The following is an 18136-nucleotide window of genomic DNA, read 5'->3' on the forward strand; positions in this document are numbered from 1 at the left end:
TTTCAATTTGTTGAACTTCTCGAGTTCAATTTGCTGCTTTTTCAATACTTCTTCGTCAGCATGCTTCTTCTTGTGGTTGGCCTGGTTTATTTCATGACTCCTCTTCCTCTGATATTCTTGTCTTTCAAATTTTGATTTAGACTTCAAATTGGGAGGAATATTACATCCTTTAAACATTTTGCCACTGCCTTCTTCATATGGTTCATAGGGAACTTCTGCTCCCTCAGCAATCATCGTCATTCTTTGCTTCAGTGCTGAAGATTTCTTATGGCTATGTCCACGAGGAAATGGTTGATTTCTCTAATGCGATGAAGAGGGTGGGGGAGGTAGAGTTAATAACTCATTAGGATACTTCTTTAGATGATGTCTTCGGCTATCCCCATCACCTCGGTCTGGATTGTTTCTTCCTCTATCTTCCCCCTTGTTGGCATCATCGAGAGCAGAGGTGATAATTTATGTTAGACGAGAGACCATGGCTTGAAGCTCCTTGATCTCCCATTGAATATGCATTACATGACCACCCGAGATGTTGACATTCTCGTTCACCAGATCAAGCTTAATGTACGAGAGATCAACTCTCTCTTTGAGACAGAAGTGATTTGCCCCTTCTGAATGTTGGTCAACCCTTCCATCAGGTACCCAATCATCGTGTCGTTATTAGATTGCACCTTGAGCGTACCTTCTTCAAAATCAGTATTGTGAAACGTTGAGGGAGGTTGAGAATCATCATTCTTCTTCTCAACATCCATCTTGGCTCGACGAATGACCTTCTTAATGGTCTTAAACTGACTCTTTTGTTCCTTGGCCATGTTTTGAAGAGCATATATGATGAAGGTCGTGTCAGTCGCTGGCCTTGGATCAAGAGAAGGCATTTGCTCTTGATTATCAATTCTCGTCACAATCTTCTTGGCTCGCACCATGAGGTGCTTCTGTGTTTTTACCTCGGGCTGAGCTCGAACTTGGCCTGGGATCAACTAAGGTAGCTCTTGATTCGTCCTCAGTCCTAGGTGCTTCAACTTCTCGAGGTGAGGCAGGAATCGAATCATATGCCACAACCACTTGCAAGTCGCTATGAGGAATGTCCATGTTGTGCTTAGCATTGCAAGGTGGGTTCTTGAACCTCTCGAGGTAAAGGAGTCATTTTGGTTGTTCCTTGAGCAATAGATTGTGCATGTTCTGGTGCCTCGTCACCCGAATCATTTGAGCTCAAAGATTCGGTTGATTCCTCGACATTATCTGGTGCATCTTCGGCTAGAGTATTGTCTGGACAAGTGTTTGAAGTCTCGTTCAGATTTCCTGACAACTTGGCCTCAACATTCGAAAAGGTGTGAACCACTTCTGTTCGCTCAACTAATTCTTCTTGATCCGAGGAATGATCTGATTCCTCTATCTGAGCATTCGTTCCACTTGTGCCAACTCTAGGGCGACGGTCTCTGAAAGTTTCTTGAAATCTAGAAATGGACCTGACCTTTTCTAGAAGTCCTTTTTCTGCCCTTGTTCTCTCAGCTGGTGTGATTTCATCATCATCACTGCCTTGGCCTCTGCATTTCCTCTCATCTCGGCCAACCAACTTTTCTCTGTAAACTCTGTCAATCTCTTCAGGTCAAGTGGCGGCAGACTGATTTTGTGCCCATCCAGCAGAGTACCTACTCCTCTTCTTCCCACATGTAATCTGATTAATATAATAACATAACATTCCATATAACATTCCATTAACCAAATGCCCAAAGAAAATAAGTTTCTTCCTTTACTAATGGCTGAATTAAATATTGCCATAAAATTGACATAATTAGAAGTCAATAAAAATGTTAGGTTTTTGTAATCTCAAGAATTTCAATTTGTTTCTTCTTCTTTTTTTGAAATTTTTTTTTTTGTTTCTTTTAAGCCTCACGTTTTGTCCCTTTTACTCTCTCATTGCAAAACACAACCTTAAAATGCATAGCGATAAATTGCATCAGCTGCTCCATCTTCATCGTTGCTGGAACCAATCACATTAGCGACAGCCTTTGCCTTCTCTGATCCATTGCTGAGAGCAACGCCCAGAGAAGCCAGCTCAAGCATCTCCATATCGTTTTCCCCATCACCAATCGCCATTATCTATATAACCATGGTAAAAAAAAAATGAGCTTCAAATAAATAATTTATCTTTGCAAACAAATTCATTTTTGAATACTTTCATTCTTGAGCATTTCTTTTTCTTTATTTTTAAAATTTTTTTAATCAGATGCTATACAATCATTACAGAAGCTTTCTGGGGACTAGGGTGCAGGAGAGTGAGAGAAAGCATGATTGATAGATGACCTCATTACTTACTCAAAAAGGGGAAAAAAAATGATTCAACACATACCTCATTTGGACTAACACCTAAATGATCAAGAAGCATTTGGACTCCTCTGCCTTTAGAAGTTCCTGAAGGAACAATTTCAAGCATATCTGGTACAGCTTGTACAACAGAAGCATATTCCCCGGTTGCTTCCATCCAATATGGTCTCAATGTAGAAGCCACTCCTTCAGCAGTGTCCAAGAATATCATCTTCTGCAGATTCGGATAAATTTTGTAGCGTGAACAACCAAAATAGAAATGTTTATGGCTGCCATCTTGTTTAGCTTCTTAGAATTTGTAGGTAGTTTCATCACCAGGAGAAACCACTGATAATTTAGTGTATAAGATGTTAACTTCTTAAGAAACTTGACTGATCATTAGACTATGAATGATGAAGAATGCTCTAACCAGCTACTCTATTGTGGTGTTTGGTTCAAGGATTGAAAATAAATGGAATAAGAATAGGATTCCAAGGGGAAATTTTAAAAAAAAAAAAAAAAAAAAAAAAGGAAAAAGCCAAGTCAACAATGTGTAGAAGTCTGTAAATATTAGTGTGCAAGTATTATTTTTAAGGAATATCCAACTCCACAGAATAGAAAATGAACCAAACAGCATAATAGGCCTATCCTGTGGAACGTTATTCGATCCCCAGCCTATTTTGTGAACCAAATATGTATGCCACATATATGCTCAAGTTCAACTCACACTATCATGCAAACCTAACTCAATGTATAAATGGATTGTTCAGAAAGATTTTTGTTATCTCACAATAGCAGTATGGATATAAACATAGTCAAGGACATGAGGATAGAAAAAAACATAGCACCAAAATGGCCAATTTCTACTTCACCCTAAAAACTAAAAGTGGCCAAAAAAAAAACACTATCACATGAAAATTTTTCACTTGCAAATCTACAGAAGATAATACTTCTACCAATTTAAAAGCACACCTGTATTTCCACTCCTGCCAGAAGTTGTTCAACACTTGGAATGATCTCCGCCTATCAAAAGATTTCATGTCAAAACAAAAGTTTGTTAACATGTCTATACTTGATTTAGACTATTAGGAATGCAAATTATAGATTCTGGACCTTTGGCTCATAATATATTGTGTGAAGTGATTCCACGGAAGGGTGGTCAAATAAAGTTAAACAACGATCTTCACTGAAGGCAATAAGAGGAACTTTGTGTTTGAGAGAGTAGAGGCATGCCTGCAATCAGCCAATCAGAGAAGGATTATAATTCTTGACTTCTTGTAGATACTCAAGGAGCAATAGTTCATGTTAAAGAGTCACTCTAGCAACCCCACCCAATGTAGTTGGTACTATAGAGGAACAACGAAAAAGTGACACATAAGACAGGTGTAACAATGGCAGTATGACACAGTAGCTATCAATAAATGAATTAAAATCATAATCTTTGGAAGTCAAAGCAAAAGACTGGGGTCCAAAAACAAAGCAAGAAACACAATTTATTCAGAGGTATCTATCAATAGTTTGTTCAGTCAAATGCATTTTTAACATAGCATAAACAAGCAATAAGAGTTTTTTCCTTCACTAATTGCAGAAGCAATGCTTCTCAGGAAAATTCATTTATTGTTTGGGTACATGGAAATAGACTGGACCTTGAGGCCTAATCATAAATTGTGATCCTTGGAATCTAAATCTTATAGTAATTGTTATTTGTAGTCAGTTTCATATCCAGGCAATGGAATTTGGGTACATGGAAATAGACTGGACCTCAAGACCTAATCATAAATAGTGATCCTTGGAATGTAAATTTTATAATTGTTATTTGTTGTCAAAGTTTAATATCCAGACGATGGAATCTAAAGGCAACTTTACTCGTCCCCAAATGTTGTTGATTTCTGATTTTACTTAGCAAGTATTTCATCCTATATAAAAGAATTGCAGTAACTTTCTTACTTGTCAAACCTGGGCTAATAGTTTGGATATGTAGTCATATTTGAAGAAATAATTACAATGACAACAATAATAAATTAATTAAGCTATGGTACTTGTGCAAACCAGAGGTAGAACAAATTTACCTCTCTGCAGACATTGGGGTCTAAATTCCTTCTCGAAATTTCCCTACCTTGTCTACCATACACAAGCAGTCCCTGGAGTAATGAAAAACAAAGGCATGAAGCAAGGTATAAAATGAACATTTATGAATTTGCTCAATCCCATTTACTAACTAGAGAATTTCTCCATTTTTCAGGAAAACTAGAGAATTGGAAAATAGAAAACAGGACATGTTTACTAGCACAGTTTTCCATTTTGAAAACTGAAACATTTTTCCAGTTTTCTAGAAAACTTGAGAACTTCTAAAAACTATTTTCTAAATAGAAAACAGAATCTATGTAATCTATTTGGCTATAAATCACTATAACCACATTCTCACCATTATCTACTTACATATTTACTCATTACTATGAATACATTCAGTATTATCTTCTTTTACTTATCACCATTTTCTATCTTTTATGCTCGCATTTACTTATATAAACATAACTTATTTGCTTACGCTTAAAGTTAAACATTATTCACATTATCACAATTAAAAATTGAACTCTAGACCAAGTTTTACTGTTTTAGATTTTGATTGAACTCAATAGATTATTAGTTCAGATATTTTTAGTAATGTTATATTGTAATATAAGTTTGTTCCAAATATCGGATATTGAAATTTCACATATATTAGAATCAAAGTAAAAATTATTCATATACATTTCATTCAAATAAATATATCCAAAAATATTTTAAATATTAGCTCAAAAAAATATTAATATTATCTAAACTAAATTTTAGATGAGCTTAATAGGTTATCCGTTCGGATTTATTTTAGTTATATGTTGTATACGGATATAAATTTGGTCCGGATATCAAATATAAAATTCTTACATATATTAAACTTAAAGGTAGAAGTTATATTTATTCAATTTAAATCAAACACATCTAAAAATCACTTGAAATTAAAAGTGTGTTAATTTTATAATGTTTTAGTCTAAAAAAATAAATTTGAAAAAAAAAAAAAAAGAGTGTTAGTAAACAAGTTTACTAAAGGAAAAAAAAAATACAAACAAACAAAAAACAAAAAAAAAAACAAAAAAATTTGAAAAAAAAAAAAAAAGAGGGTTAGTAAACAAGTTTACTAAAGGAAAAAAAAAATACAAACAAACAAAAAACAAAAAAAAAAACAAAAAAATTTGAAAAAAAAAAAAAAAGAGGGTTAGTAAACAAGTTTACTAAAGGAAAAAAAAAATACAAACAAACAAAAAACAAAAAAAAAAACAAAAAAATTTGAAAAAAAAAAAAAAAGAGGGTTAGTAAACAAGTTTACTAAAGGAAAAAAAAAATACAAACAAACAAAAAACAAAAAAAAAAACAAAAAAATTTGAAAAAAAAAAAAAAAGAGGGTTAGTAAACAAGTTTACTAAAGGAAAAAAAAAATACAAACAAACAAAAAACAAAAAAAAAAACAAAAAAATTTGAAAAAAAAAAAAAAAGAGGGTTAGTAAACAAGTTTACTAAAGGAAAAAAAAAATACAAACAAACAAAAAACAAAAAAAAAAAACAAAAAAAAAAAAAACAAAACAAAACAAAACAAAACAATTTGCTAAAGTAAACATGCTAACATTTTGTTTTCTCAAATGAAGCCCAAAGCAGTCTCTTTTTTATCATTAAGGTGAGAGGAAAAGACTGCCAAAACACTAATGTGATTTCTCCTTCTCAATCAATTTTGCTATTATTCTCATCCATTTTTTAATCTTTCATAATCATTCCTTAATCCTTATTACTCTCTCTGGTTCTTTCTTCTTCTTCTTCTTCTTCTTTTCTTTTAGGTTTCCACATTCACTTTTTTTAACTCAATTACATAGCCATTTCATATTTCTGACCTATAAGGGGTGAGCAGAAATCCCATACACATTTTATGAATGCTTGAAGAGTTGGTTAGTCGTGAACACCCGCAGGCCACAGTTATTCAATTTGTTAGGAGAGCCTTGAAAAACCTAACAAGGTTAACCCACCAAGAGAAATGTATGAAACCATACCTGCAAGAACACACCAGGAGAAAACTCTGAAATGATGCCATCCTTTCCTACTAAGTCTACTGTCTTCATCAAATTTATGACAGCAGGACGAGTCTGCTCCTCAAGACAGAATCAAAAGTATCAGGTAGCGTTTTAGTTGAAAGAAAAGCCAATATACGTACACAGAAGTTCGCCGGGCTAAAATTAAAAATACAAAACTCCAATGAGAAACACAAGTTGAATGCATACTCACTTTTCCAGTAGCTATCACTACTTTTACACCCCTTGAAGTAGCCTCTTTTAGAGCTTGTGCTGTTGCACAAGTAATCTGACTTTTGCTATTTAGAAGAGTGCCTTGCATAACAAGACAAATAATAATAATAATAACAACAACAACAACAACAACAATAATAATAATAGCCTGTAATAAGTGCTTGAAAAGATGTAAAGAAAACACTTCCAAGCATCATAAACGGTTACCTTACCATCCATATCACAAAAGATATATCTAAACTTTGGTCTGTAAAATCGAAGACCACCTTCCATCTTCCTGTCTTTAAACAATTAGATGTGAGATTCTTTTAGGGATGAGAATATGCAAGTATGTTTAATGGAAGTGAAATTTCTTCCAAGAAAGCCAAAATGTCAAAGTTGATTAGGTAAATTACCATCTATAGTCTCAATAGACGTAGTTCCATCAGTGTCATAAGCACTATGAATTAATCCTTTCCCTTTCCATCCAAGCCTATTCAAAAGTGCCTCCTCCTTCTCCTCCATTTCAGTTTCTGCCTCATCACTAATTTCATGATCAAATCCCAAAAGATGTAGCAATCCATGAACCTACAGTGAGGCAATTATGCAATGAGATTTCCTGTAATATAAAGGAATTTCAGTTTCAATCACTATAGTTAGTCCAGATTCTTGCTCCTTCACCATCTGTAATCTTTAACTAATTTTGGTTTGGTTTGGTTTGGTTAGTTAATCTGATATCTTTTTTAACCCTTTTATTTAAGATAACAAAGAAAACACAAAGAGAAAACAAATTTCCAATTCTCAACAAAGAGACATCTTTTGATAGGTCTCTAACCCATGCAATTAAATGTCTTATTATCCCATTCCAAACATCTACGGCTAAAAAAGCAGAAGAAAGAGAGCCCTATTTGTCTTCATTTGTTACTCAACAACTGGTACAACTTTTTGGGGTTACTCAATCCATATTATTTCCAGTGAATTAACATCCATTTTTCAACAATCAATGATTAAAGATAGCTACACAATAAACAATTGGAAATGATAAGGGGAATGAGGTAGAAATGAAATGTGAATGGAGAAAAAATACAGAATATTTAACACACACAATTAAAGATGACTGCACAATAAACAATTGGAAATGATAGGGGGAATGGGGTAGAAATGATATGTGAATGGAGCAAAAATGCAGAATATTTAAAACACACACAAATATAACACAAGATTTAGGTAATCAAATGTGGGGGTGTTGCAGAGTAGCATAAATATGTCACACCAACCAGAAGGATGCGTATCTCGTCAAGAAGAGTATGCCCTCTTTCCTCTGCTTGCTTCGCAGCTGTCTCAACAGAAATTACGATGTCACCCAACATGAGCTGTGTAATAAAGACTGGCATCAAGCTTCCTTAAGGAAACATCTCCATACAAATCAAGGAAATATCACATTTAGTTTCTTACGATGGGAATTTTAAGTTCAGGAATATGTTGAGACATTGAGAGGACATCAGTAGGCTTATCTTCATCTCTCCACTCTTTATTCAGCGCGCGGATGAACTCATCGTTGCAAAGAAGTACAGATAATTCAATGCTCTCAAAAGAACCAACATCACCAATTGCAGTATCTCTAGTTTTATACTCTGAATCTTTCAAACCATCAAGTGCTAATTTTAATGCCATTGGCACATTAAGTCGGAGCATTTCAGCAATATCCTGGAACAAAGAATCAAGTCATAAATAGCTAAAACCATTGGGGACACAATTTCGTACTGAAAATGTTTTCAAGGTTATATTTTTTTTTGAAACTCTATAACAAAGTACATGAATAAATACTTGTACAAATGCATCATAGCGGAACAGATTTAAGTATGGTTTGTTAATGAAATCAACCATTTTCCACCAGTAGAAAGGAATATGTATAATCTATGCATACATTGACAACTGCATATAACTGCATCAAATCATACCCAAGAGGTAAAGAGAGACAGCATTTTGGAGCTAACCATATAATAAAATTAGAAACACATAAAATCCAATAATTAAAAATTTAAAAATAAATAAATAAAAATCAGAATAGTACATTCATACATATATTCAGCTACACACCAGAACTTCAGGATCATCAGGCAACTGCTCTTCAATGCAAATCTTTACACTAAGGTCCAGTTCTTTTCCCTTCCTCTTCACCGGCCGCCTTGAATTTTTCCTATACTCTCTCCGGTGCGCGAGCACTCTCCCGAACGACCGTGCGAAGCTCCAACTACTAAATTCTTTGCGGCCCGGGCCATTGCCGAACCTTCTCTCAAAAATCGAGGACGGCTCAATAGACGAAGTTGGAAATGAGAGGCGACTAAGCGTCGGCGAGAGCCTAAAATGCGAACGCGAAGAAGCGCTCACTGTCACGACGTAGGTGGAAGGAATGGCGCGTGGAAGAACACGCACAGCCATACCGTCGCCGGATAGAGATGGAGCAGGAGGGTGGAGATTTCGGAGGAGAGGGCAAAGGCGAGAGACCATTCAGGTTAGAAAAAAAAAATCCTATTTTTTTTGAAAGCCAAAAACTTCAATTAATTAAAACAAGTCAAGAATAGAGTCGGGGGAGTCCCACTCAATACACCTGATTTAGGCAAGTCGTTATACCATGCACCATGGTTCACAATGCATTGTGGACCATGTGTCATGACTGATAATGCAGTTGTGTTGAATGGATACTGCAGTTGTGTTGAAAGAAAACTGTAATTGTGTTAAAAGTGAACTGCAGTTGCGCGGAACAGATGTCATTTCATCCGTCTGTAAATGCAGTTGTGTTGAACTGATACTGCAGTTGTGTTGAAAGGATACTGCAGTTGTGTTGAATAGATACTGCAGTTATGTTCCACGAAACTGCAGTTTCCTTTCAACACAACTGCAGTATCTTTTCAACACAACTGCAGTATCCGTTCAACACAATTGCAGTATCAGCTATAACCACGGTCCACCATATAATTTGCGAATTTCGGCCCTCCCCATTACTTCAACTTGGCACAAATTTATAGGAGAACATGAGCTAGCTGATTCGCCATCTTTCTCTATACAATAGCAAAAAAATTTTTGCCACGTCATCTTCCTGCCTAAATGAAAGTGTGCCGTTTTGATGTGTGAATTTATTTCTTAAAATTGCTGTTTAATTGTATCCGTTGGTGGCTGTTCAATTTTGTATTAAATTATGTCGTATTAGTTTTAATTTTGAATGATGTTATTGGAATATGTAAAGTCCAAATATTGATTTATCTGAACGATGCATCCTCATTTATTTCTCCGATTTACTTACAAAATGTCAATTATATGTGCGGTTGTATATAGTAAGTAACATAAGATACTTTTCATCTTCAATTAATATAGAATACACACAGACTTAAAATAAATGAAGTGTGAAAAACTTTTTGAATCTCCCATGTAAATATTAAATAACATTACCCTAAATGTATCAGATTCAATCTATAAATAATGGTTTTAAAATCAGTTTAAAACCACTTGATATCCTTCCTTTCGGTACAGCTTTGACATATTTACTGCAAACATGCCATCCCAATACATTCTTGCCTCCCAAATTACTCCTCTGCACACTAGGAGAGCAGTTAGAGTCCGCCTTGTGCGAACATATGAAGTTCCTGAATTGCGAGGTGGGAATACAAGCAAAAGCAAAGAATGCTTATTCCATGACGAAGAGGTAAATTAAAAGTTTACAACAATGTATTTTCATTTCCATTATGTATGATTCGCACTTTATATTTCTATACTATTCACAGTTCATAAACACTGAATGAAATTATATGTAGGGTACATACATACATGCAACAATTCCTAAGGAAGATGTTTTCAAGTATCGCAATTTATTGATTGAAGGCAAAGTGTACTCAGTTAATTAAGAATTTCTTAGTGGTTACAAACTACTATACCTACAAGACATCTCACCACAAATATATCATCAAGTTCAATTATAAAACATCTGTCAAGGAAAGTAAGAACAGAAACTTCCCTAATTTCATGTTTCGGCTTAAATCATTTCAATCTTTGTCGGACTCAACAACAGTCAATGATAAGGAGTTATTTGGTACCTTCATACTCCATACTTAATTTTTTAAAAAAATATTCTACTGCATACCTGTGTTCAGTGTTGCAAAAATCCCGCCTAGGCGCCGATTAATCCCCGCCTAGGCGCTAGGCGCTGGTTGACCGCCTAGCGTATCACGTTAAATGGTGGTCTAGGCGACTGGCCGGCTAGGCGACCGCCTAGGCCGCCTAAGTTCCGCCTAGGCTGCCAAACCACCGCCTAGGCCGCTTAGGCGCTGACCGCCTAGGCGTCGACTAGATCGACTAGGCCTTCTAGTCGGTCGATTAACTATTGTTCTTTTTTTTAATGGGTTATTTCACTCAAAACAACATCGTTTTGAGCGAAATAATTTTAAATTGTACAAACTTTAGATATTTTTAGGTTAATATTTAATATTTTAGTATTAACTATTAAAGTATTATATAATTTATAATTATTAGTCTTTAAAAAAATAAAAAATACTTAAACAAATTCTTAAAAAATAAAAAATAAAATAAAAAATACACGGGCACCTAGGCGCCGATTAATCCCCGGCTAGGCGCTAGGCGCTCCCCGAGCGCCTAGCGATTTTTTCAACCATGCCTGTGTTTACATTTCCGTTATGGATTTATTGACATTTATCTTACGTTTTTTTGAAAACAAGACATTATGGGAAGAGTTATTGAAATGTATTCTCCAGTCGAGAAAGTAATTGCCGGTAAACAATCCTTATTGATGGATTTTTTACTTGCAGACACACAGTAAGTATTTCTAAAACCTGCTGTTCCTAAACTATTTAATTCTGAAATTTCCCTATCATATAGATTAATATACTACTTTATTTGCTGCCTACCATATTCTGTCTATTTTTTAGACCTTTAAATCTATGTTCAATAGAGATAGACATCTCAAGTGTACCATATGGGATGATCACGTTTCAGCCATGGTCCCATTTTTTAATTCAATTCAAGAAGAGCCCCTTATTGTTTTGATTCAAATGTGTAGGGCAAAAGTTGTCAATGGTCTGTAATCCTACTCCAATCTATATACAGCTGATTTCTGTGTATATAATTATTTTGGTTTATGACCTATAATACACTAATTTTTTCTAGGCGAGGTTAGAATAACAAGCTCCTACGATGCGACCAAGATGTGGATTAATCACAGTTCACCTGAGTTTACAGAATTTAGGGCTAAGTCAGATCCCTAAACTGTCTAATACTTATTTTATTGTTTAACTGTTCCAATAAATTATTTAATGTAATCCATATCAAAACAGGTTGGGTAGTCCAAGCACACCTATAAGGAGTATCAGTACTACTTCTATTATTTCTCAGAAAACAGTGCTTAATGATTTCATAACTGGAACTGTTGTGATAAGCACACTAGCTGATCTATATCTGCAGACTGAGGTGCACAATTCTTGAACTGTAGTACTTTCTAAATTTCATTACAACATTTCAAACACTAATGCATGTATGTTTATTTCAGGGTGGAGATTTTTACGTAGCTGCAATTATTACTAGCATTGAGACAAGTGGTGAATGGTACTATATTTTCTGCAAATCAGCTGCCTGTAATAAAAAGCTCAAGTCAGATGATAAGGGATTTGCTTTTTTGTGAAAAGTGTAAACGCAAGTGGCAGAAGGGTGTAGTTAGGTACAAGGTAGTAGTTAGGGTGGCTGATGCACATAGTGATGCTCCCTTCCTTATGTGGGACAGGGAGTGTTCTGAATTACTTGGTATGCTAGCAGCTGAACTGATAGGAAATTATAATGAGGTAGTGGGGATTACACTTATTTTGTTTTATTAGTTCATGGTATCTGCTCAAACACTGTTTTCAGTAATATGCAATGCTAATAGAAATAAAAATTTCCTATAGGAAAAGGATGAAGTTCCCACAGAATTGGAAACAATGATTGGAAAGGCAATGGTCTTTAAAGTTAATATTAAAAAAGAAAACAAGCACATATATGGTTCTGTTTTTACTGTTATGAGGGTCCTACGTGATGATAGCATTGTTACTGCTTACTGTTCATCACTTGCTCATGATCAAGAAAGGGACCTTATATCAAAAATGATTGAAGAATGTTCAGATTATGATTCAGATATGGTAATGATATCATTAGTGCATCATTCTATTTATCTAGGTCATTTCCATTTGAATTTTCTTAGTATACTAACTATCAGTTTTTTACACTTATAGGAAGCATCTCAAGGGGATGAAGTCAACAGTCCTAATACTGCCTGTAAAGAGATTCAACAGGAAGGAGACAATCAATTCAATCCTTTAACTAAACGTTGCCTACTGGACCAGTTTTCTTCTACACACAACTTGAAGAAAGGAAAACTTGACTCTATCAAGAAGGAAAAAATTAATTAGTTGCCTCACTTTTTCTTTTAAAACCTACTACTTAAGTATTTTATGTTTTCTGGACATTTGTGTTGAACATTCACTTTAATTAAGTTTTCCCCTATTCCATTTTACTTTCTCTACTGCATTCTATCTTCTATTGTCCTAACAACTAAAGCACATTCTCGGAAGTCAAATAAAGGGAACACATCATCATCCATTTCCCCCTTATAATATTAGAGGTGTACCAATATTGAAAATGTAACCTATGTTTTGTAGAATAAAAAAAAAATTATTTACAATGCAAGAATAGTAAGACAATTTACATGTTTACATTTTTGTATAATGTAAACACTTATGATGTGTTGTAGAATAGAAACACTTATTTTCAATGCAATAATACTAAGGATACTTAATTTAATGCTCATCAGTTGCTAACCACAAATGTATTGGAAAAAAAAAAAAAGATATACTAAATATACATTCAAAACAGACACATATCCTTTTTTTTTTTTTGTGAGAATCAACAATTGATTCCTAAAACATTAGTCAGAGTAAAGCATAGACTAAGTATCAAGTTAAGTGCTCTGGGAAACACTAACCAAGTATTACAGAAAAATAAAATGAAATTGAGAAATACACAGTACTTTAGATTTTAAGAAAAAAATTAAACCATTTTCAATTTATACAAATATTGTACACAAAATATAGAAGTAGGACCCAAAACCAACATTAAATTATAACCACACTTTTTTTTTTGTGAGAATCAACAATTGATTCTTAAAACATTAGTCTAAAGCATAGAGTAAAGCATAGACTAAGTATCACGTTAAGTGATCTGGGAAACACTAACTAGGTATTACAGAAGAATAAAATGAAATTGAGAAATACACAGTACTTTAGATTTTAAGAAAAAAATTAAACCATTTTCAATTTATACAAATACTGTACACAAAATATAGAAGTAGGACCAGAACCAACATTAAATTATAACCACACATAACTTAATAGCAAATTAAGTTTAAAACATACTAAAAAGCACACTCACTACATTCGTTTCTATAAATTATCCATACGCATAAAGAAATGAACTAAAGTTACAACCACACCACAAAAAACTATTTTTTTGGATTCACTCAGTAGTATCAATGATTTAGAAAACACATAGCAAGATTTGTTTCAAAATTTTTGAATACTATGGACAATTTAAATCAATTATTGATCAGGTATATTTTTTTACTTATATTTTTTAACAAGATAAACAATTAATCAAGTATACTCTTTTTTATTGTGTAAACTTCAACCCAGTCAAAACAAATATAATCTAAGTTATTACATAAAACAATATGAACCACTGCTTTAGATTAAGATAAACCATCTGAAGTTGATACAATTACTGTACACAAAATCTTGAACAAGGACCAAGAACAATGTTTACTCCCTAATAAGTACTACAAATAATAAGCTGTAAACAAACATTTCCTTATTGAACACTTTTCATTATAACCACCCGAGCTTTACAAAACAGTGTAAAAACTACACTCACTACATTCTTTCTATAAATTATCCATAGGCATGAAAAAATAAACTATACTATTAAATACACATTCAACATGAATCCATATGATTTTTCTGTGGCATCAGATTTTGTTTATCATCATATGCCATAACCTGCAATGCAAATGTTAGTATTCCTGTATTATATAAATTCAACATATGTACATGAGTTCTATGTATGTATTCATAACCATTGAATAATTAATACACATTTATTGATGAGTTTTTCTGGCGAGTTAATTCAAGCAGTGGTCCTTCGACTATGTTGATTTTCCAAAATTAGTCCCCGACTTTTAATTTGGACAATTTAAGTCCCTTGACTTTCAAATTCTTTCCAATGTTGGTCCTTTCGTCAAATTTTGGTTATGTTAAGGTCAAATGAAGGGGTAAAAATTGTCCATTCACCTGTTTAATGTATTATTACTCGTATTTCTCATGTCCTATACGTTATATATATGAATATAATCTCAGTCGAAGTCTCAATCGAAGCTATATAATCTCTGTCGATGTCTCTTCGATTGAGATTATATCCATATATATAGCGTATGGCACCGGAGAAATACGAGTAATAATACATATACAAGTGAACGGACAATTTTACCCCTTCATTTGACCTTAACTTAACCAAAATTTGACGAAAGGACCAACATTGGAAAGAATTTGAAAGTCAAAGGACTTAAATTGTCTAAATTAAAAACCGGGGACTAATTTTGGAAAATTAACATAGTCGGAGGACTACTATTGGAATTAACTCTTTTCTAGCTGATTTAATTCTTTTTCCAAGGAATATAAAAAAACCAAAAGTCATGTAAGGTTTTAATATATGCTATTTTACAGATAAATCTTATATATACCCTATCATTAGCCATTTTTCTTTCCCCTGTAAATAAGAATCTATGTAGAACACATCTCTACAATTCGAATCAAATCAAGATGAGGAAAATAACTACTTCAACTGTCATAGGAGCAAAGAGGAAACAACATTCAACAATAAGAGGTTAGATTTCGACACCCTTAGATTATTAAAAACTATTACCTACTGCGTACTCAGGAACTGTCCACCAACACTGCCAAATAGTATATCAATTTGTAGGATCTTGCGTTTCTCCTAAAAAGGCAATAAATTCCATTAGTCGCAAATTAAGTTACTGCATTCAAAAAAATTCATAGGAAGGAAACAAATATTATACAGTAATTGGGTGTTAACTTTAAGATTCGAATGTCCAGGAACACGTTCATATATACATACATTTTAATTTTAATTTGATATATTTAGGTATTACATTTCAATTTTACTGTTAAGAACATCAAAATTTTACAAACCCTAGCAGAAACGAAACTAATATCTAATTGAAGAGAAGATCTAATAACAATATGAGTGAATCTGATACTTATATGTTGGGGAGTAATGAAATATCTTCATTTATTGAGTGAACACATCATTGAGAACATAGATTTTACATAATCTTTAGAATCAATAACCTCTCGATCGTAGAGAGAAGGACACGGTATCAAAGATCAGATACTTATCTATAAATTATATCGATCAACCGGCAACAACTACGATTAATAGTTTTTCACAACACTTCATAAATAATAGATGATTTTAGTGTAGCTCGTGGTGGAAATCAAAGAAAGCTGTCGATCGTAGAGAGAAGAACGAGCGCAGCAGAGCATGAGGAAGACTAAATGGCGATTAGGGTTGGGGAGAGATGGTTGAGACCTCTCTATTTATATTTGGGCTAATGGGTTTCGGGTTTGGGCTTCTATATTAGGTTAGAGTTGTATTAATGATATGGGCTTAATATTTGCTGATAGATTGTTGCTTCTACCATATATTAATTTGTTGTGATTATTATAGATTCATTATATTATAAGATTTTATATTTGATATGTAACATAAAATTGAAATATTAAACATTTTGAGGTTGTATTGATATGTTGTATAATTTTGATTATTTGTATAGTATAGATTATATAAGATATAGTAGTATAATATGATAATATCTATATATTGTATTACATAATGCGTCCTAATCTCACTTTATTTTCCGTATTTGTATATTTTTTTTTATTAAATGCATTATATATTTTTTCAGTTGATGAAAATAGTTGTGTCAAAGACGCCAACATCCAACATGAACAGGTTCAATCAATATGTAATCCTAAAGCAAGACGTGTACTACCATCAACCCAATCAAATTCATTACGTACACCATTAAGTTGCATTACTCAAGGTAACAGTTTTTATTTTCAATTAAAAATGTTTGAACCAACATAAATCAATCCTAAACTGTCATGGAAACATATTTGTTTCATTCATAACGCTAAATTTGTATACACCTTCGTTTAAATTGTACAGATGAAAACAATGTTGTAAATTTTGCAAATTTGGATTCAATGGGTACTATTACTAATGGTAACAATAGCATTCCTATTATTTTTTATTGTCATATATTGTATACAATAATTACCCATTGTATATACATATGAAATATTGGAATTCATTAACAAGTATACTACGTACTCCATTTCTCACTATTCATTCCAATAGTTGCAATACCTCTACGCAAGATCTTCATTCATGCATTGCTACGGCACCCAAAAGTACCATAGATGGTAGTCTCTATCGCTTTAATACATTATACTAATATGTAGGATTATCAAGTTGTTTTTGTACTTCCATTTTAAAATTATTTTTATTAAAGTCAACGTTTGTTTTAAATTCCTTAACCATCCATCTATTTTTTTTTGGGGAATAATATAGTAACAATTACACATCGTCTCAATAAAAGCAATACCGTGACAATGGATCATAGCACCATTAATACTCAGCATAACTCAATTGCCGAGATCTACTTATGGATTTTGATGATGTGGACAATACAATTGGTACCAATGATAAGACTTTAGTAGAATCTGGTAAGTATTTTGAGAAAGTATAAATTCTCAAAAGTTCTAACATGATCTTATTTAATGTAATCATTACATTAATCCCACTTTTACCTGTAGTTCAATATGCAGATTACGGAGATGCACAATACTTCTATGAGAGTTGTGGAGCTATGTTTTGGTATGATGAACGAATGAACAAGACAGTTGTACGGGGTAAGCCAAAGTTCTCCATATGTTGCAATCAAGGAAAGATCAAAGTGCCAAATAAATCTACCCCGCCTACAGATATTCTATATTCTATGTCCCACCAGGCACGGGAGAAATTTACCACCTTAGGTGCCTATTAAACATTGTGCGTGGCCTAACGTCTTTTGCAGAACTAAGGACAGTGGATGGTTATGAATATGATTCTTTTAGGGATGCATGTTACAAAATGGGTTTACTGGATGATGATAAAGAATATGTTGACGTTGTTAATGAAGCAAGTCATTGGGCTTTGGCCACTGCACTTAGGAAATTGTTTGTGACATTGTTAACATCCAACTCAATTGCTAAACCAGAGTTGGTTTGGCAAGCAGTGTGGCATCATTTATCAGAAGATGCTCAAGTAAATGCCAGAAAGCAATTAAGAAATCAAGGTAAAAGCTACTATATATA

At 33.4% G+C, this 18136-nt stretch overlaps 1 protein-coding gene across 3 annotated transcripts; it reads right to left on the reverse strand.

Moving 5' to 3' along the window:
- Window positions 1-1721: 1721 nt before the first annotated feature.
- Window positions 1722-9130, reverse strand: LOC115997686 (endoribonuclease YBEY, chloroplastic). 3 transcript variants are annotated; one of them, XM_031237274.1, is made up of 12 exons: window positions 8709-9130; window positions 8064-8315; window positions 7886-7981; window positions 7025-7196; window positions 6842-6910; window positions 6610-6710; window positions 6378-6470; window positions 4371-4442; window positions 3415-3534; window positions 3274-3324; window positions 2348-2536; window positions 1722-2097 (listed from the first exon to the last, which is right to left on the reverse strand). In XM_031237274.1, the coding sequence occupies exons 1-12, from the start codon at window positions 9117-9119 to the stop codon at window positions 1930-1932; spliced, it is 1794 nt and encodes a 597-aa protein (XP_031093134.1). In that variant the 5' UTR covers window positions 9120-9130; the 3' UTR covers window positions 1722-1929. The 3 variants fall into 3 exon arrangements, with proteins under 3 accessions (XP_031093134.1, XP_031093136.1, XP_031093135.1); XM_031237276.1 differs by having other exon boundaries at window positions 8691-8827; XM_031237275.1 differs by having other exon boundaries at window positions 8683-8827.
- Window positions 9131-18136: the final 9006 nt, after the last annotated feature.

This window comes from Ipomoea triloba, chromosome 1 (assembly GCF_003576645.1).
Source record: "Ipomoea triloba cultivar NCNSP0323 chromosome 1, ASM357664v1".
NCBI classification, from domain to species: domain Eukaryota; kingdom Viridiplantae; phylum Streptophyta; class Magnoliopsida; order Solanales; family Convolvulaceae; genus Ipomoea; species Ipomoea triloba.

Excerpts from the sequence above, each read along its gene's own strand:
- LOC115997686 (XM_031237274.1), bottom strand. The coding sequence starts at position 9,119 with ATGGTCTCTCGCCTTTGCCCTCTCCTCCGAAATCTCCACCCTCCTGCT. Across the intron at positions 7,982-8,063 it reads CTGAACTTAAAATTCCCATC|CTCATGTTGGGTGACATCGT; the intron begins GTAAGAAACTAA and ends TTTATTACACAG. Across the intron at positions 6,711-6,841 it reads TATCTTTTGTGATATGGATG|GCACTCTTCTAAATAGCAAA; the intron begins GTAAGGTAACCG and ends TTGTTATGCAAG.